General features: G+C 36.9%; 1 protein-coding gene across 4 annotated transcripts in view; it reads left to right on the top strand.

The window, feature by feature from the left end:
- Positions 1-11,708: 11,708 nt before the first annotated feature.
- GPSM2 (G-protein signaling modulator 2) overlaps positions 11,709-21,737 on the top strand; it is a 19,650-nt gene continuing 9,621 nt past the window's right edge. For 3 of the 4 annotated variants that reach the window (XM_014943439.1, XM_014943436.1, XM_014943437.1), the window contains exons 1-5: positions 11,709-12,022; positions 19,157-19,378; positions 20,357-20,492; positions 20,889-21,031; positions 21,577-21,700. In XM_014943439.1, the coding sequence (XP_014798925.1) occupies positions 11,961-12,022; positions 19,157-19,378; positions 20,357-20,492; positions 20,889-21,031; positions 21,577-21,700 (687 nt within the window). In that variant the 5' untranslated portion in view covers positions 11,709-11,960. Of the gene's footprint in view, positions 12,023-17,684; positions 17,708-19,156; positions 19,379-20,356; positions 20,493-20,888; positions 21,032-21,576; positions 21,701-21,737 lie in introns of all 4 variants that reach the window. The other variant, XM_014943438.1, reaches the window with a different exon arrangement.

Raw genomic sequence — 21,737 nt, 5'->3', positions numbered from 1 at the left:
GCCGGGGCGGGGGTCGCGTCGGTGAGCGCTGGGTGCCAGGAAGGGGACGGGGAGGGCTTTGCGGCGGGCCGCCTGGCCCAGGTGGAACCGCCGGGTCCCGCTCCGGCGGCAGCACCTGGTCCTTCGGTCCCGGCTTCATAAGGCTGCAGCGAGAGGCCTTTATCGCACGAGCCGCTTCGGAGCGGCCTGATGTGGTGGCGAATAAACCTACCCTACAGTCAGCTCCGGAAAGCTGCTGTTTGTGTGCGGAGTCCGGTGTTTTGACTTCAGTGGTGCTTCTGGCAGTCGTACACATCACTTTGGAACAAAAGAAAGACATACCTATCCAGCCAGCCTTTAGTGATTGTGTGTCATTGAGAGATCCAAGACCACCCTCTCTCTCCTCTCTCCTCTCTCCTCTCTCGAGTTAGTAAAAACAAGGTATGACATCAGATATCTTTAATCAGTTGTGTTGTGTTTAACAAGATAGGTAAGGACGATTAATAGTACACAAAATTTTAAGGGGGTGAATGAAACAGATTCGTTATTAATGTAACAGGAACCGAAGGACCTTCGAACATACCGTGAAGAGTGAATTGTACAGGGAACAAGCTCTAAACTCTTAAAGAATTTGAGATAGGCATTATGTTGTGGCATATCTAAACTTAAATGATGCTACACCTGGTCTTATTTATCCCCTAGACTGTAGCTTTTGCTCGTGTAGTTCCTCCCCTTCTTTTGCTTATTCAGTTTTTGAACAGAGAAGCATATTTAATCAGGAATTATTTAATCAGGAGTTCTTCTTTATCCCTTTATTGACCTGTTTGCAAAGACACAAATTGTACCCCACCTTGAAGTTGTGGCCTTTCTTCTGCGTTAGATGCTTTTTCAGCCCAGTGTTTCTGTTCCTGTTAGATCCTTGCCAAGAGGCTGCAGGGTGCTTGCATCCTGGGTTGCCATGGAGAGCTCCGCAACCCTCTCAGAATTTAAAAGAACATGCTGAGTCTTGCATCTCAAAAAGATCAGTTAAGGGATTCCAGTCCCTCCTTAACTTTTGCCTGGAAGCTTTATACTTTTTAAGTTGTAATATTATTAGAGCTGAAAATATCAGTATAAAGGTTTTTCTCACAATGCAGTCCTTCTAAATTATTTGCTTATATATTTTTATTGCGTGTTTCAACTGATTTGTGTGCCTGTACCAGTGTTCCTTCTTACTAGTTCCATTAATGGTTACTTAGACCTCTGAACTGTGGTTATGCATCCCTCTTTGGCGGGAAGGACTTCATACTTTCAGTTACTTCCGTATAAAGCTGAGACAAAACTTACCTGAAACTTAAGACAGCTTCATTGGACTAGAAGAAACCCATGTGGTTCTTGTCTGTTGCTTTATTTAAAATGCTGTTATTTAAATGCTCTTGTAACTCTTTCAAGCAGCTTAAAACTACTTTGCATTGTATATTCCTGCTACTCTTGCTGGAGAACTACTTCAGAACTTGGTGATTACGTTAAAGTAATTTTTTAAAAGGTATTGATAGGCATTTTACCATTTTGTTCTTGTGCCCTTATTGTCGTTTGGCTTAAGTTGTTAATTTTTTTGATTTTTTTCTAGGGTATTTAGAGAGAACAATTCTTTCTCCTCTTAGACTTTCTTTTGGTAGGGAGCAAGCCAATCTCTTCTTGTATTAATGTTGAGTAAAAGCATTGCAAAAAAGATAGAAAACCTGTTTCTTTTAGACACGTTGCAGAAGAGAACAACTCAATTTTGAAAGTGAGTCTTAACTCTTACACCTTGTCAGGGTGGGAATTTATTCTTATTTTGCTGGAGCTGTTTCAAACGTCAATTCTCAGCCTTTTCTTGTCAGCAAATGACAGCAGACCAATTTTCTAAACCAGTGTTCTTCCCATCCCTGTGTGCAGTATGATTTGGAGAGCAACGTGGTTCCCTATAGTTAGGAAAGAAAAGTTTTATGAAGAAATGGGTGGGTTTTTTCCCCAAAATAAATTCTATCTGTTTGTAGTTTTAACTATTGAACGTGTGGGAAATTTTTCTTGTTTTACACAGTTTATCTGGATTCATATTTTGCTTAAAACAGGATCATTTTTAGTTTCTTCTAGTTTCCCAGTTTTAAAAATTTAATAGCAAAGATATTTGTACTTTCTTCTTTTTGTCATTCAGTTTTTTGGTAGCAGTTGTGTGGTCAGTTTCACTTTCCACAACTTAGTCATTCCTGCCCAGATCTGGTAACTATGGTCTTGGTTTTAGTAGTCTTTAAGGTTAACATCTTAATGAAATTGTTTATATTTAAGAAGTAAGTACTGATCGTATGACTTTCTGAGTGATTAACTGGTTATTGCTATTACTGTTCCTGTGAATGAAAGAATAGAGGGATACCAGGTGATGTAAAAAACCCCTCAACTTTTATTTGGGTATTTATATAGCAAATCAGCTATGCTAATGATCATATAAAAAAAAATAAAGTACTATTTTGTAGAAGACCATAACATTAGGAATATAAAATACACCAGAAAAACAGAAGTGGAAAAACTGGTAAGAGATGGTCTGAAACTTACGTAGTATTGAACAGCTGATTAATGTCAAGCTGCCTCTTGGGACTCAAATTTGGCAGTGTTTGAAGAATATGGTTCTTGCTCATATAGTAAAACTTTTGTGTATTATAAACCTTTTACTAATATGAAGGAAAAACTTCCATGCAGCTGAGTTACAGCTGATTATATAAACCATATATAATCTTCCAAAAAGCTTCTCTAAATCTTTTTTATTTCTTTACCATTTCTGTTTACTACATTTTTTTTCTGCCATCATCATGTTCTTATACTGTTAGGAATTTTGTTCCTTGCATACAACACTTCAGAGCCTGTACTTTACCTAGCAATCATTGGTTTGTTAGAGGAGAGGATGCGCTGTTGGGACCAATAGTATTTATGTGATAATTTGTATATATAGTAGCCAAATCTATGAGCAATAGGGGCAAAATGAAGCCCAGTTCAGTATTTATCATGCAGAGTACAAAAAATGCATTGACTAGCTTCTGAATAGATTTGCATCTGCATCTCGAATGTTAGAATAAATATGCAAAGCAGTTTACAACTTGGCACCTCAAGAAATATTACTTTTTTCCTTAAATCTATGTAAGTGATGTGCCATAAATAAACTGTACCTGTGTCTGTAGGAAGCAAACAATAAGAAAAACCAACACGTTGTCGTCTCACTATATTACACGTTCATTGTGCACTTTGACAGTTTTTACGGGCTGTAGCTGCATGTTAGTCAGCTGTAGACTCATAATGGAGAAGACAGTTAATACTTGCTGTTAGTAATTGAGAATTGAGGGGCACAGGTAATGCACCAAGCAATGCTGCTTTCATGGATCATTTCAGTTGTGTAATACAGGTTCTACGAGAGCTGCCTCTGCTCCTTGCATTATGAAAACTGGCTGGAGTAGTAATGAGTTCTTTATGCTCAATGCCTGCTTAATCTCTTGAATGAGCATCAGTGTGAAATAGGAAATTTGAGGAAAGACAGAGGATGTGTTGCTTCACTTAAATTGCTGTGGTGCTTTACTGCCTATAATTCCAAGGATTTAATTTATTTTTTTTTAATTTATGAAATCTTACAATTAATTTTCCCCCTCTCTCTGCAAGATTCTTGTGCAATGTGTCTGCTTTCTTTTACTTAGCAGGATCTCTTTTTATGTTATAGGCTAAGGAGGAGCTTAACTAAGTGGAATGTTCTGTTGGAGAGATTTGTGATCAACTTGCTCTGTTAGCTTAAGTACAAATAGTCAACATTTTGTGCTAAACTTTTCCCATGTGTTGTTCTTTCACATTGTATAACATGCTCCATTTCCCAAACTGAAGGTACTTGTGTAAATCTCTTGTTGGCTGGGAGAGGCCCGAGATCTAGTATATGTTAATTTGTGTGGTGAGATTGTCCCCAATTAGCAGAAGGGGCAATGTTCAAATTTGTGTTCAGAACTCGGTAACAAAACTCTTCCTGATTTTGTGGTAATATGTTGCAAACTTATGCTAAGAATAAGAGTATCACAAATTACTACTTTGTTGTGGACTGTCATTGAAGTCTATGGTGGCATTTAACCAGTTTAAAATTGCAAATTTCATCTCCAGTTGTGGGACGCTTGGAAAGAAGGCAGTGTGGTATTTGTTTTCAGTATATGAATAACAATGTGTAAAAACTTCGAACTAATTCTGATCGAAAATTAAAATGAAGAAATTCTAATACCTTGATGTATCAAATATGTGAAAAATTATCATCTATTCTGACTTCGCTCTTTTTTTAAGGCAAAGAGAGAATGTTATTCTACTGTCTTCTTGTACCTGAAATCTTAATCTTGTTGCATTTAATTCTCAGTTGCCTGATTAGTTTTATTATGGGGATCTTAGTTATATTCTGCTGGCACTTCATGTTCTCTTCCTTTCTTATTTTGTCGTAGTGTGGGATTGCCTTACTTCAGGATTTAAATAGATGGCTTACATAAACTATCTGCAGGAAAATCTTTATAATAAAAATGCTTGTGGTTATGTGTGTTAGCTACACCCAGTTCTTTAACTTGCACACAAGATAGTAGTTATGTACATTAAGTAGCAAGCTGATTTCCAGCTAAATCCTGATTCTCTTAGGAAAAGGTTGTTCTGTTCTGGAAAGATACTCTGCGATAGAGGCACTGGGAGGTCGCATTTGCATCACTGAACACTGACTGATATTTAATACACTCAGATACCAGTCTAATACGTGCATTTGTTGCTTCTTCGTATTACTCAGTGGAAGTATGACTGCTAGCTGTTTGCTTGTCTTTGTCTACAATCATTCTAAACCTGTAAGTCACTATATGGCCTGCATCATTGCCAGGTGCCTTAAATATTTCTATTTATAAAACTATGCTATTCCTTTACTGTGCCTAATAGGGCACCTTTGCATTTACTGAAGTTCATAGAGTTGACCTGGAACTATGGCAGTACTCTGAATGTACTAGCAATGAGGATTAAGTTTCTGGCATCTGTTTCTGCTGTTAATTATTCCATTTTGAGGAATGTATTTACGTTTCAGTCTGATTTCTGGGTCAAAATAGGGTGTTTAGTGTGAGTAGAGGTAGCAGATTCTGGCCAGAAATTAATGTTCCTTAACTGAAAATTTAAATTTTTCTTTACTTTTGTTATGATACACATCTCGTTGCGTAGCGTGTATGCAGTTTGTATCTACTGCTTAGGTGGTTTGTATGAAGTGAAAAGAAAATAACCCTTAAGAATGCAGGCGAGCTTCTTTGTGACTCAGAGAAGGAGGATGCTTCTGGATTCAGTTCTGGTTGTTTGGAATATTTTTTTATGATCTGGCAGATGAAGACTGCTTGGATTTTAAGGTTTATAATGGTGAGTAATATGGAAAATAATGCTAGGCAATGCTTACTTGTTAAAGGAGACATTTGCACAACCTTTTAACAACAGAAGGGAAAAATGAATGAAAAGGATAGAGAGTATAAAAGGCTTGCCATGCTGCAGACCTTTAGCATTACTTGAAGCCCGAAAAAATTAAACTACTTACTCCACAAACAGAAAGCAAAAAATCTCCTCCTAATATACAGAATAAGTTGAAGGTATATATAGAGTGGAATGTTGTATAAGCCAGGGCATCTAGTTTGCTGTGACAAAAAGAAATGTGAGTGGAGGAAGAATCAAGAGGAAGTAGTCTATGTGAAAGGGCACAGAGGAAATTAACTTTCTCTTACCCATATTTACAACCCATCACGCACCAAGGTCAGTGGGGTTTAGGTAACCAAAGAAATAAATGAAACCACAAACAAACAACTTTTTTAGAAATAGAGTGATAAAGGAAATATCTCCACTTTTACCATAGTGCAGGACCATATTAGCAATTAAATAATAAATGTACTCTGGAGCTGTGTTCCTCTAGCATTGAACTGAAGTCCATGCTTTCCTTTTCAGCTGTGGATGTGGTGAGAACCTCACTTCGTTGTGAGCAAAATCTGTCTTACAAATGCTCACCACTGTTAGTTTGTGGTTTGGTTTGTTTTTTGTGTTGGTTTTTTTTTGGTTTTTTTTTTTTTTTAAACCATCTCTAGATTTAGAAGGATCTCATTGCTAGGATCTTTTTAAACCTAATTTAAAAAGTATAAATAGAATTTCATATACTAGTATGATTTATCATTATATATTTAATCTTGTAGTTGTGGGTTTTTATGCAATATTTGCATTACTTTGTTTCATATAGTTATTGATATTTTCAGTAAAATTCTTTTACAGGCCTACCTGGGGCTGTTCTAGGCATACCTGTGCTCCTTTGCTGCTAGGGGTTTTCTCCTCCTGCAGTCATATTGATAAGTAATTAAAGTAAATTGATGAGTAAATTAAAATACTTGAGCAAAACCCCTTGTCTTCCATTTGGGTAAATACAGTACTAGAAACAAATTGGAGAGAGATGTGAAGAATAGAGTAAGTTGGGTCACTCGAGAGTTTGTGAGAGATAATAATAGTATTTGTGTGATTTTGCATTTAGCAATTTTAATTTTTTAAGGAGGATGTAATGAGTGTCATAGCTCCTTCATTTTTCTACTCTTTTATAACCTCTGTGCTTCTGTTGGCTGTCTAAAAAGACTGCTTGTTATACTTGAAGTAATCAAGTGTTGGGCATTAACTGGCTAGGAAGGGAAATGAAATAATTTTAGAGATAATGGAGTCTGTCAATCTCATTGGCCATTCTGGCCCAAAACATGACATTACTTCACTATAGTAATTCTGTTCTTTTGATTCATAAAAGGTAGTTAGCCATGCATCCACCAGTTCTGGTAATAAATGCCTGTATAGCCTTATATGGTCAGCTACCATTTTTTTATTCTCTTTCCAGCAAGGAGCTGATGTTTTGTATATAAAAGATTGTTCTGTCCATGTGGTTTGAGGAAACCAAAGGAAACTTTGCTGATCAGCTGTTGAACTTCTGTCAAAAGTGGTGCAGAGAGTAGTTTAAAATTAAGCTTCCAAGAGTAACCACACAGCTTGTAGTACAGTGTTTCTTTTACCTGCATGATCCACTCTCACGCTAGTCATTTGTATGGTACTGTGCTCAAGGGTTGGAAGAAATAGCTTTTTCCCAACCTGGCACACGGTTATTTTAAGGTTCTTTTACAGGGGAATATTTATTACTACAGAAATGCTAAGGATGATCCTCTTTACTATATAGATATGATAATTAACTTGAGATAGAATTTCAAGGGTTGGTTTTTTTGCTTATTTGTTAATTCAGGTGAATTTTAAAAATCTCCTTGCACAGTACTGAAGACTACGATTATGAATTATCTAGTTGCTTGTTGTACTATTTGTGTTTATATGCTCTTTTGTATTTTGAAGGTCTGAAGCCAAACTAACCTCTATGTTTTGGTAATAGAATTGTCAGTATATTTTTGTTGTTGTTCAGTCTGTCTCTTTCTCCATAGGGTATGCAAAGCTCTGTTTTTAAATAATCCAGTTCAAGCTTCTTTTCCCTCCTTTTTTCACCCATGCTATAGCTTCTTCCTGAAAGGAAATTCAAACTTAGTTCACCATTGGGAAATTTGCCTTAATGTTGAAACAACAAATCTCTGTAGCTGTTTTTTCTAAGGAAATACAATTTGTGCAATTGGTCTGCCTCTGTCTGTACTTTCCTCTAGTAGCTTTTGAATCTCTCAGTCAGTGATGACTTCATTTGGCAGATGCTCCTTTCCTATAGCTTTGTGAAAAATAGCAGATGGGTAGAGAAGGCGTTACTCGGTTGTCTCCTTTAGGGAAAGGCAGAAAGAATCAAACTGTTAGATACTCTGTTTGGCAGACCCAAGTGACCAGTCAGCCGATGTCAACCATGTAACTGGAGATACGCAAAGCAATATTTTTGATCATCAGACAAACTCCAAAAAGGAAGGTATGGATTGAGGGAAGAAGCCAATAAAGCTGCAGAAATGTTATGTTTTAAGGAGATGTGGGGGGCAGGGGGGAACATCTCCTTCTCCATTATATTGTGATTATTGGTTCTATATAGTGCTATAAATAGCAGTGTCAGCTTTCTGTTGCTTGCTGATTCATGGAATTATGGTATTCTGTCAAAAGTTAAAATGAAGGGATCTGTCATAGACATTCAGTGTAACTAAGAGCCGCAAACTTATTAAAGGGATTGTCTATCATTGTGGTAAAATTCATAGTATATAATCAAATATTTTCTGAAATGGAAAATGCCTTAAAACATGAAATGATTGTCTGGAAGGTGTAATAACTAGGATAGTTAGGTTGCATAACAGGCTTTTGAGAAGGAAATTATAGCTATTGTTTTATTGCTGTCAGTGACTTGAAATACACTGATCAGAACTGAAGATGGAGGAGTCTTGGTTTCTTCCGTAATTTTTCTTGAGAGAGAGCAAGCCTCATTCAAGTCTTAGTGTATATATATATTTATATATATATATATCACTGATTCAGTTCAGTGATGTTAATGGAAGGTTGAGATGTACTTTCTCTGAATATCAGCCATTAAGCCTTGGTTCCCTTTCTGAGAACACTGACAATAATTTTACGAAAAATAATGAAGCAAGCATGATGGGATTTCACATTTTAAAGCATTATTGTGTGGGATTCCTTTCAGTTAGTAACATTAGTATTTTACCTTTTTTTTTTTTTTATTTCATAGTAAAATTCGTAGAAATTGAGTCAATAGATTTTATGCAATTTCAGAGAATCAAGTTAAAAGTAGTTTCATAGAATTTAGTAAGAAATTCAGTCTTAAAACTTCATGCAACCCCCAAGCTTATATATAGCTTCTATAGAAATCTGTGATTTAATAGAAAAGAATAAAAAGTGACTTTGACAGTATAAATACATTTTTTAGATAATGCAGTGAATTGAGGCGAAGTTAGCTTTTTAGTGAGGGTTTAATTGAAGATCCTTTAGCTGTCTATATACAGGGTGGTTGAGCCCTAACTGTGGCTCACCATTTTCTCCTAATAAGAGCAAGATAAAGTGCATGTTTTGTCTGTTATGGGATATAAACTGGCTGCTACATTTGATTGCCTAACCTCTGCCTTGCTTTATTTGGTTTTTTGGGAGTGGTGGTGGGATTGGCTTTGGTGTCATACTGCTGTGTAATTAGTAACACCAGTTTAATTTTCCACTTCTGAAGGAGGCCCAATCTCTTTTCTGTGTGCTTTTTTCTGCTACTTTGAAATTGCAAAAAAGCTAGGACTTCCTGCATTTGGTAACTGGAATAGTAAAATTGTGTATTTTGAAGCTGTGTATACAGCTTCACTTTTCTACTTATGCTTTCCTCAAGGGCAGCTCTTTAACATGGATATGGATTTTGCATTGTTCAAAGGTGTGGAGAGAATAAATTTAAAGCAGCAGCTTTCTTTAAGACAGATTTTGCTTTTGCAGTAAGGACCAAGTGCTTTTTTCATGCTACATGAAGTTTTAATTGAAAATGCAAGTTTAGGAGAAAGCCCGTTTAAGTGTTAGATATGCTGATGGAGTAGATCTTCCGATTTCTGTAAATTCAATAAGCTTTTCTGCTGAAGTACTGTGTCCTCCAAGTCAGTCTCATGTTGATCCCCCACTGGGGAAAGACTTGGTTTCACAGAGAGATTCTGAACAGTTGAGGTGCATCAGTAGAACAAGCAAGGCTTAATTTGCTGTAGCGTAATCCTCCCAAGGCCAATTTTACACCTGAGAGATACTGTCTGTGGAAGTGTTCATCAATTTCCGCCTCCTGAATTTTGAATTCACCAGCCTAATTAATATGCTTTAAGTTTGCTTACTGATTACATGTTGGCAGGGATGAAGGTGTAACTTGACGTCCTGATGAGTTAGGGGTGAAGGAAGTGAGCTATGAAGACCAGACCCAGTAATATTTGTTGGAACCGTGACCGTGATGTGTTGGCTAACTTGGGTGTGTCTGTGTCACCCTCCCAAGGCCAAGAATGTGCCATATGGCCAGTAAGGAGGGAAGAAAGCAGAAGTAGTGGTTCCAGCTGTTGGGAGATGGTGGCATCAGTCAGCAGATGAGGCTAACTATGAGGACAGAAGTGTAGCTCAGATAAAATGAAGTTGTAAACACCTGATGTGAAATGTATTTCTAAAAATAACTGATATTTGAATAAATGCAGTCATTCTGATGTACCTTTAAATGACTGGTTTTTTATTAAATTTGACTTTTTTTTTAATAAAGCTTATTAAACTAAATTATTCAGCTAATTACAATTACAGTGTAAATATACAAACAAATTGCTAGTTGTGATTTCATGATCTGTGGCAGTTGCCAAAGTACACACTTTTTATTTGGTGGCATGTAGTAATTTGCATGAGTGTACCCAGCTATGGAACAGAGCTTTCAGTTTCCTTGCATTTGCTGAGCACCAGGAATGTTCGTGGATGATTGCTGTGGACTGGGTGGCTTACAGCTGTTTGCTTGTATGAGTTACCTGATTTGAGGTTCAGACAAACTTCCGGAGAGTAAATACCTGTAACACAGCCTTCCCAGTGTGTGGGTTGCAATGGTATTCTGAAGTGTATGTGTCATGCTTTGTAATTGCAAAAATATACCCACACCCACTTGTTGATGCCGAATAATTCTAATGATGAGCATGGAAGGGCAGAATGGTTGTTTGACTGGGGGAATGGGGATGGCCTGTTTGAGGGGTGCTGTCAAGGTAGAGTACGATGGGAAGCATGAATCTTCACAACTGGTACTGGATAATAGTAATGATAGGAAAAAAGCATGGCCTACATAGACAATTAAAAATAGAGAGGGTTGTATTTTCTCCTGGTGACAGCTTTAAATCTGAGCTCTGCTCTTGTCTTTTGACATCTCTGCAGTCTCTTGATGAAATATTCATTTGTGAATTACACAACTGTATGTTTACTTGCAAAGGAAGGTAATATTAGTACTGAGCAATAAATATGTCAACTCCTCTACTAAAAATAAGCTTAAAAGTAGGTAAACATTTGAATACAGAGTTTCTTTTTTCTTAATGTTTTCCCTGTCAGCCTAAACACGTCTAACATCTAAGTGCTGGCTGCTGCTATCCCTTTGAAGCAGAATTTGGAGCTCATATGACAATGTCGGAGCATTTTGGAATGTGAAGCCAGTGTTAAAAAAACAAAAAACAAAACCCCAAACGCCCATCCCTTCCCACTTTTCTTTTGGGATTGACGAGGGGAAGGGGGAATAGAGCGTAAACCTCTGCTGGCTTCTGTACTTATAATGTTCTGGGTGGGATGATCTCCAGAAAGGATGATCTTCAGATGGGATTGTGTCAGCCAGCTCTGACTACTGTGGGAATTCAGCTGTCAGGGTTTCAGCAGTACTGTTTATGTGTGAAGCAGTTTGGGATCTTTTATATTATGTCTTTCATTCTGTAGCTTTCATCCTTTAAGCTTTTCGCTTGGAACTTCATGAGGCCAAATAACACTGACAAGGATAAATTGCTTGAAGTTTCCAACAGAAAAGAGAGCATTGGTTTTTGTTAAATTTTCTTTGCTTTCTTGCTTGCCTGCAGGAATTGCCATATGTGTGTAGAAGGCTTTGGCTCCGGCTTTAAGTTCTTGATTGATGCTTCCTGCTTAGTAGGAGTAGTGTTATGCTTTTACATCAGCTGCAAATAGTTATGAGTTATTAACTGACTATGAGACTTCAAGCCAAGCATCTTGTGTTCCCTTTGCAGAAACGCAGCTGAATGGAGCTTAAAGGGCCACAGATGAAAGAACTTGAACACGTTTCTGAAGGTTTAAGATGTGTCTGACAGTGACCTCCTTACCTTAGTAATAAAGAAGAGTTTTTCACCAGGAGCTTAGGATATCTTTACTCCAACTTATTAATATACTAACTGGAATGGTGTTCTGACAACAATTCTCCGTAGTAAAGTACTTACCCTACTACAGAACAGTATTATTTTCTCTACTGATAATGCAACTCAATGGAGGAAAATAATGTTTTGATAAGCATGCGTGAAGATCGTTCCTTTCATGTGCGATACAGGTAAGACTGTATTAATTTTAGTGTGGATGAATAAGTGCTGTTAATAATAGCAAACTAAACAAGTTGCAACAAATCGTTTGGTATCTCTGTTACTAGTGTTACTGAAACGGAAAGCTAAAATAACTTTTTTTTTTTTGCTTTTCTTGATTTTTGAACTATGAAAATTCACTTTTGTTATATAGTAGGTTATATTAGTATAATTGCATGATTGTATACTATTAGAACTCTGTGCAGTTGCAGAATAGTACATGATTGTCTGCATTTCTTTGTATTTCTGATAGAATGATATGAAGTATGATCCCTGCATGGTAATACCTGCTCTCTCCTCTTTTAGCTTTTGGGCTGCATATGCAAATTGTTGAATTTTGTCTGCTAAAGTTCTCTGTGTTTGTCTCATTATTGCTTCTATGAATGGTGAATTTTTAGGTGTGCTGCCACCTAGAGCAGTGTTTGTATTATTGCTTCTATGAATGGTGAATTTTTAGAGGAGTGTTTGCCTTGCTTAAAATAAAGAGATTTGATTGATATGTAGAAAGTACTTTGATTCTTTGGACTAGAGAAGTTCTGTTATTGTAAGTCAAGAGGTTATGTGATTTCCCTTCTGAGAGCTTTTATCATTTCTTTTCTGCATTCCCCTTTACAGACCTGGGAGGACATGTTAGCATTGCAGACTCCCTCTAATGAACCTGAACAACTGAAGCATTGTGTAGTGCATGGTGTTTGGATGGCTGATGTTTGGAAGGGTAAATCTTCCAGCTCATTCAATAGGAAGGGACACTGAAACACTGGAATGATTGTTTTAAAAACAAATAAAGCGTGGTTCTTGTTGTGTGCTCCCCCCACCCTCTACCCTGGTCATCCTTGCTTTGGAGGCCTTTTCCTTGCTAGCTAACGGGAACAAAGCACTGCCCTTATTAAGACAGCACATGCTACAGCTTAAAATTAATTCTGACAATGTTCTGACAGCGTTAGACTGCTGTTAGATTGGGCTTCTCTTCTGTTTTGTAGAAGTACAGTGTTCTGGTTAGCAGTGCAGTCAGCAGGAGGAGCTTTTTCGTGGTCAGTAAGGAGAAAATTAGCAAATAAACTGTAATTTACTCTCTGTTTGCTTTATTTTGCTAAAATCTTTACTTTGTGGCTTTGACAGCAAGAATCCCTGCGTGTGTGAGCGTGATATTTCTTCTGTGCTACGTGTTTCTTGAATCTTTGTAACTCCCAGCATTCCTGTAACATGTTTACCCACACTGTGGCTGATGCTCTTGGTCCTCCCCAGAAAACTAGAAGGCCCTTCCTCACTCTTTAATGAGAGCAGGAGCTGTTCAGGGTACTATTAGAGAAGGAAATGCATGAAAGAAAGTGGCACGGCCAATTGTCTGGTTTAAATTGACAAGCCAACAAAAAATTGGCAAGCACAGTCAGGGCAAATTGTCTTACTACTTTATGCTGTATTTCAGTACACGCTTGAATGATACTGGATAACAATAACAATATGAATGGCTGCGTGAAACCTTTCTGTAAGAACTGATGAACATTTAGAAAACATCAAGGCGTAATGCTTTGAATTTTTTTTTAAATATTAAACTTTTCTAAAAGGTAGAGAAACTGCACATTAATTCAGTGTGTTGAACTGGAATTTTATGATGATTTAATGTAATAGCTATAATTTGTAATTTACTCTCTGTTTGCTTTATTTTGCTAAAATCTTTACTTTGTGGCTTTGACAACAAGAATCCCTGCATGTGTGAGCGTGATATTTCTTCTGTGCTACGTGTTTCTTGAATCTTTGTAACTCCCAGCATTCCTGTAACATGTTTACCCACACTGTGGCTGATGCTCTTGGTCCTCCCCAGAAAACTAGAAGGCCCTTCCTCACTCTTTAATGAGCGCAGGAGCTGTTCAGGGTACTATTAGAGAAGGAAATGCATGAAAGAAAGTGGCACGGCCAATTGTCTGGTTTAAATTGACAAGCCAACAAAAAATTGGCAAGCACAGTCAGGGCAAATTGTCTTACTACTTTATGCTGTGTTTCAGTACACGCTTGAATGATACTGGTTAACAATAAAAATATTAATGGCTGTGTGAAACCTTTCTGTAAGAACTGATGAACATTTAGAAAACATCAAGGTGTAATGCTTTGAAATTTTTTTAAAATATTAAACTTTTCTAAAAGGTAGAGAAACTGCACATTATTTCAGTGTGTTGAACTGGAATTTTATGATTATTTAATGTAATAGCTATAATTTAGAAAGATTTTATTTGGTTGTAGTTTAAACTTTAATGCGGGAAAGAATAGGTCATAGATTACTGGGGGTGGTTTTATTTATCAGTTTTTAAAATTTTATACAGATATTGTCCCAAACTTGTTTGGCTCTGCTTTTTCCTTCCTTCTGGTATTCCAATAGAACTGACTTTAAAAAGCAACTGGTGGCGCGCTCCTAAGACAAGGCTTTTCTATGGGTCAGTTTCTTACTGTGCAAGCTGTTTCTCCCCATAGTAGTTGACCAGTATCACTTTAACAGCTATAAAATTGCAGATGCTGGTGGAAGGAAACTATTTTTTATTCTTAGGTTGTTTAGTGACTGAAAATAAAATGCTGAAGTTAATAAATAGGACTAATAAGTGATCTATAGAGTAAATATTTGTAGAACTCACTTTTCTTGGCCTGCTAAATTCATACAGCAAAAACTTGTAACTGCTTTTGTCTTGACTAGAGCAAAAGAACCCAAAATTCAGGTGTGTGGTTTCTTTGTGTGTGTGTTGTTTCTAAATTTGCCGTCAAACTTAGTTTGAGTAAATGCAATGTTGCTTTGGAGTAGTCAGTCTGGTGTGCTTCTGCATGATGTATAGAAACCGTGAATAAGGGCAGGAGTCAGGAACAGTATGTGATCTTTATTATAGGATGCTGTGGCATTAGTGATTTTATGCATTTTTGGGGTTTTTTATTTGTGTCTAGGTATGTTACGTGTATCAATGTATTTCATGTAAAATTGCATGGGAGGTCCATTCCTCCTCAATGGCAATCAATGTATTTCATGTAAAATTGCATGGGAGGTCCATTCATTCAATGGCAGAAAGTCCCCTTAGTGGCAATTGAACAGAGTAAAATTAAATTGTGTTGAAAGATTGTTGTAATCAAGCAGTCTTCTTGCCTTCTTTTAGTGCCTTCCTCAATGGCAAAAAGTCCCCTTAGTGGCAATTGAACAGAGTAAAATTAAATTGTGTTGAAAGATTGTTGTAATTGATCAGTCTTCTTGCCTTCTTTTAGTGCCTTATTTTCTGACTAGTTTTGTGTTGCTTGTTTTGAGAACAGGTGAAAAAAGGAGACTCCAGAGTGAGAGAAAAAAACTGGCAGGCTAGGGTAGAGGCATATGCATAGGGTCTATATTCTTGTAAGTATAAAGATTCAGAAGAGAACTCCAGAGTGAGAGAAAAAAACTGGCAGGCTAGGGTAGAGGCATATGCATAGGGTCTATATTCTTGTAAGTATAAAGACTCAAAAGAGAATATGAAGAAGGTCAGAGAAGAGCAAGGGGAAAAAAAAAAGAAGGGCAAGGCGGGAGTGGGAGGAGAGAGGAGGAGGAAGTAGAGGGAGCCAGGCAAGATGAAAAGCTTAGAGGGACAGATAAGGATGAGGTAGTTTTACAAATGAGAAATTATTCAGGAGATGCCAGCCTTTCAGAGAACAGGTCCAGGCAACTATAAACAGAATAACAAAATGAAGCCCTGTATGAGTATTTCCACAGTGATATCTGGAAGGACATTATCCTGTTTAGCAGGATCCGAATTTCATTAGAAGTACACAGATGAATGGACCTTGTTCTTTTCTCCTCTCTGGGGATTCAATGTATCTTTTGTTTAGCCATTGGGTGTTGAATAGATAAGTAATTCAATTCAGCCCTGGGAACAGAGAAAGTAATTTCATATTCTCCTTGTAACTATTTAATGACTTGCTAAAATATTGATAACCTACCCAGCCCTGGCTAGTCTACCGACATGCTACTTAACCATTAGTAGTGACAGTTAAAGCTCCTAAGAGGTGATGGTTTTTTGACTGGAGAACACCTATGTAAATCTTAAAAAAACCCCACCAAACCAACCAAAATCCAACCCAGCTGTGTTAATTTTCACAACAGTTCTTTAAGTAGTGGAGGAAAAAACCAGCCAACCAACCAAACCCAAACCTCTTCTGAGTCCAGTTGTGGTACTTAATGGACAAGCTTAGCAAACTTTTAAAATAACTGAATGATCTCATAGCTCTTGTATAATGTGAATAAAATATTAATACTGGGTACAGGCAACTGTGGAAACAAATACTTCATTTTCTCTGTTCTTTTCTTTTTTTTATATAGCTTATTTAGACTTTGAAATTGTAGAAGGTCAGTAAGAATGCATCCAAATGGAATTATAACTTTAATTGCTTTACAGATTCTAGCAACCTGTTAACATAACCTTTCTAGAGTTGCACTCAAGAGTAGTGTTAAATTTTGGGTTCTTTTTTACTCAAACAATTACTAATTCTTATTTACTTCTTGTAATTATGGTTGAATTAAAACACTCTGTAATAACAGCTGATTTTCATCAGCCTGGGTATAAGCCTTAGCTTCGTAGTTATTTATGTTCTCTATGAAAAAACCCAAATCTTCCATTTTTCAAAGTTATATTAAGTCTGGGTTGACAAGTTAAAAGTTGTTTGATGAAATGGTGATGCTGCCTTGGCATGTGGCAGTCTTTGGCATAGTGTGAAATTAATTGAATGCAGTATATCAGGAAAATTACCGGTCCATAGCGTTCTCTGATACTGTGTCTTTGTACCTTTTTAAACTATGCCTTCTCTTCATTCATTAGGTGGCTGATGCATCATATTTGCAAATCTGAACAGGATAGATTTTTTTAGTGGTATAAATTCACTTATAGAACTGGAGTCCAATGTAGCATTTTTACTATTGTGTTACACATTTTGCTGAAAGCTCTTTTTAGCCATTCAAGCTAAAAATCTGAAGAAATGAATGTAATTGTGTAATGGTCTAAATCTTTGCACTAAGGAGCACCATATATTTCCAGCCATCACGTTAATTGGTCCCGGCAGTTAACATGAGGTGCCCGGAGAGAACCTCTTCGGATAGGATTAAGATTACCCAATGAAGTGTTTTAAGTCTTAAACCTTCAGTTGCTGATGGTGTAATCATTTCTGCCTGTACTTAACAGTACTTAATCATTTCTGCCTCTTTCATTCTTGCATTCAACACATGCACAATGTAATAAACACCAGGTTGTGTGTTCTAGCAAATAGGAATGCTTTAACTTCTCTGAGAAGAGTTTCTAAACCTAAAAATACTGCATGTGTTATGGATATCCAACCTGAGAAGTTGGGCCTGGGAAGAACTTTGTGCCTGAGTTATCATTTGCTGTCTGCATCTTTACCAACTACCAAGCATACAGTACTTTTAATTGCAAAAGTTAAATATGTCTGTCATCTCATTGTGCTTAAATTGTGGAATGTCGAAGGCCAGCAGGTATGGTACTATTTTGTGTTGGTAGCTTCTTTTACTTATGATCTGAATTCTTCTATTTCTTTGGAAAGTAATTGGATTTTTCAAATATATTTCTTTCTTGCTCAGATTTGAGTAGAATGTTGTATAACCTGTTTTTTTTTCTGATTTAGGAGAATAAACATAAATGTTGCAGGTATGTTAAATACTTCTTCACTGTGTCTTGTATAACAGCTGTCTTCTGGTGTTGCTATTAAAATAACTTTTGGAAAAGCCAACGTTTGATTGTTGCTATTACTGATCTGTGCATATGAAGGGAAGTGGTTTTAAGAATGGAATTCTAAATGGTTTAATCTTGCAAACAGGTGAATATCAAATGGTGACATAATGAGGATATCTTTGACTGCACCAATGTTCTTACTGTATAATCCATCTTGAAGAAAAAATCAAAACAATAGATGAATTTATGAAACTGATGCTCACTTTTTGACAATATTAGCACACGCTTCTTAAACACCTACAGAATGTCTGTTACTGAGGGTTTTTTTTGAAAAAAATATCTTAAAAGTAGGTTGATGATGTTTTTGTGAGCTTTTTAAAATGCATATATCTTGAAGAAGCTAGAGAACCGTATTGCTTCAAGATCAATAACTTGGTCTTCTTCCTTCTCGTTCTCCTCTCCCATATCTCTTTTGCATCTCGGAACTGGAAAGCAGGAAATGTTTGTACATAGTCATTAACACTTAGTGAAATGTTACCTTTTGTATACCTGAATTCACAGTAGCAAAAATATGTATGATAATTTTTTGGCAGCTGCAGTTCTCTAACAATTTCTTTCTTCACTGTTCAAAATGTCATCTACAAATTCTGCTATAAATCATGGGTATCTTCTTTACTGCTTGCACTATTTTGTACCATATAATTATAGAATTATTTGCTCATAATAATAAAAATTATTCCAGTGGCTTCTGGAATGATGGCATCTCAGTTAAGTAATTTGAACTGACATACATTTTTGTTGTTAATTCAACCTAGATCTTTTGTCTTAACCGTCTGAGAATTTTCATAGCAGTGCCACTATAGGAAATGGTGAGGTGCCAAGGAGTATTGAATTACAGAGGAAACAACTTTCAGAAAAATAGTCACGGTCTATGATACACAGGAATATTTTAATTTTTTTTTCCATAAGACATTTTTTACAGGTAACTGTGGGATCAGCCTACAAATAAAAGTGCTTACATTTGTCAAAATCAGTATTTGCCAATAATAGCTTGATTTCTAGGTCACTTTCCCGGAATTATCTATTTGGTGAAAACTTTGCATTTTTGAATCCTACAAGTGCTATATATGGACAGAGCAGTGTTTGGATTTCCTCCTTGAGACTTAAAAAGAAAGAAAGAAAAGAAAGGAAGAAAGAAAAAAAAAATTGCAGCTATTTGTTCTAATGTTATGTTTGCTCATTGCTGTTGAAGTTGCAATTTCCATTTCAGCGTTAGTTTCTGCAATATCCTATTCCCCACTCATTGCTTGTACTGTGGTGCTGATTCCCTGTCCTAAACAAACAGAGACACTGAGTAAAATAACCTCTTCAGAACTCAGTGCTATGTTTAGAGTGACTGTTTTTCTTTTTACTTAAATTGTGCAGGATGGAGGCTTCCTGCCTGGAGCTGGCTTTGGAAGGTGAGCGCCTGTGTAAAGCAGGGGATTGCCGAGCTGGTGTGTCTTTCTTTGAAGCAGCTGTTCAGGTTGGAACTGAAGATCTAAAAACACTCAGTGCTATTTACAGCCAGTTAGGCAATGCCTATTTCTACTTGCATGAATATGCAAAGGCCTTGGAATACCATCACCATGATTTAACTCTTGCAAGGTAATCTTGTCTCTTTCTTTCACCCTGTTCTCCATTTTATCCCACTCTTGTAGAGATGAGCAATTGACTGTTCTTTTTCCTACCAAAATAATCCAGTATTAATACTGGATAATGAGTGAATGTGGTGATGGCAGAAGGCCAGGTGGTCTGGCAGGTAACTTGATTGCCCTTTAACCTGGGAGCTAATAGTCGATCTAGCACCATAATCTGACTGAGGCCTCACCGGGTTTGTGGATAATTAAATGGCTTCTTTAAATCCACCCTTTCTTTACCCTTTCCTGTTTGTAAAACTCAGTCTTTCTGGTTCTCCAGAACATTAAGCTGGCTCTCTTGTTTCCTTATTCATGTTTCTCTGCGTACAACTTGTAATATTGTGAGATGTAAAACCCCTATGCATTCCATGTGCTATTTATGCATCTGACTTTTAATGATACGTTATAGATCCAATAAAAGACACAGGCACCTAATGTACTTAACCTCAGTTTAGGTACAGACTTATTCTTTCTGCTGCCTTAACCTGCCCGAGTGCTGTAACCTTGTGGGAACTTGTTGTGTTATTCCCCAGGTATCCCAGTCTGGGTGGTTCAGTGCCAGTCTCTTGTTGTAGTCTCGTTTAGAATCTAGAAATGTAGTATCACCTCTGAGCTTTCTGCGAGACAATATGTCTTAATTATTAAGAATTTTCTCTTTATTCTCCTCCTAAAAGAAGTGATTATTTTTTTTAATGTTAAGTAGATGATCAATACCATCAATACCAGCAGTTGCACAAACAGCACCGACAAAATTAAATGTCTGTAACCACAGATTGAACAATCTTTATGTGAGTGCATTTTAGATATAAAATTAACTAAATACATACATATTTACATGGTTGTAATCTCTTGTCATAAATTCTTCTAATTGTCTACCATACATTAATTATGTGCTTGGTTTCAAATAATCCATTACTTACTGTGTGCTTTATTTCTGCAATTTTAGGACAATTGGAGATCTACTGGGAGAAGCTAAAGCTAGTGGGAATCTGGGCAACACCTTAAAGGTACTTGGGAATTTTGAAGAAGCTATTGTTTGTTGTCAAAGACATCTGGATATTTCCAGAGAGCTTAATGATAAGGTAAGAATTGCTTAGGAATCAAAGTAAACTGCTAACACGTATTTCTGAACCCTGTTGTTTTGGTAATGAGTGTGCCAGCGATTAATGTTGTCCTGGTTTGTGGGGTTTTGTTGTTGTTTTTTGTTGCTGTTTGTTTATTATTTAATTTTAATGATAATTGGACTCAAGAATTACTATGTGTCTTGCACCTCAAGAGGAAGTAGTATGCAAATCAATTTGATTGAGGGATATGATGGGGTGGGAGTCCAGTGGGTGGTAAGAACATGTTCAGAATGGGCAGAGCCTGTGTTGACAACTGCTTAAAACTTCTTTTCTCATCTGTGGATTGTACTACCAATTGTGTTGACACAACTTCGAAGCATAAAATTTTAATGCCTTATTTTACTTTTGGTTTAGGTTGGAGAAGCAAGAGCACTATATAATCTGGGAAATGTATATCACTCTAAAGGGAAAAACGTAGCTAGTGCTGGGACTCATGATCCAGGGGAGCTTCCAGATGATGTGAAAAATGCTTTACAAAAAGCTGCAAATTATTATGAGTAAGTAGTAGCTTTAAATGTTGATGACTGAGAGGATATGATCATCTAGTTCATTAGAATATTGGGAGCTGTGTGGTGTCATGAACTAACCTGTGGCATGCTTCTATTCAGAACAGTGCTACCTGTTAGTTTTTTCCCTTTTAAACTGGAGAGCACACTATATTTTTGTTATGCTCTCATTTTAGTGGACCTCTTATTACCTGCTAAGTCCTTCCCTTATGTTAGAATTCAGTAGTACTCTTCAAACCAGACTGAGATAACAACAGAGCTCGGTATGCCTGTATGTAATGTCGCTCTGAACTAGAAACAAGCACACCAGCTGGACTAAGAGTGCAAGTAACTTCGGTATCTCACAGGAAATGTTTCCTACTCAGTGGAACTTTCACGGCTGCATAAAGGCCATTAAAATAGGCCCAAGCAGAATACTTCTACCTTTTTCTTTATATAAATAGAAAGATTTTTTCGTGTTGTAATTTAAATGACTGTGAGGAAAAAACCTCTTTAAAAAGTCACTACTCTTCCTCTTCTCACTTCCCATAAAACAGAGAAAACCTGACAATAGTAACAGAGCTGGGTGATAGAGCAGCACAAGGACGTGCCTTTGGAAATCTGGGGAACACACACTATCTTCTGGGCAACTTCAGGAGTGCAGTTTTAGCCCATGAACAGGTACAAGAATGTGCTAGTAAGGAATTCTGTTCTGGCA

Source organism: Calidris pugnax, unplaced genomic scaffold (genome assembly GCF_001431845.1).
Source record: "Calidris pugnax isolate Ruff unplaced genomic scaffold, ASM143184v1 scaffold63, whole genome shotgun sequence".
In the NCBI taxonomy this organism is placed as follows: domain Eukaryota; kingdom Metazoa; phylum Chordata; class Aves; order Charadriiformes; family Scolopacidae; genus Calidris; species Calidris pugnax.
This window is presented reverse-complemented; position numbering and strand designations above follow the sequence as displayed.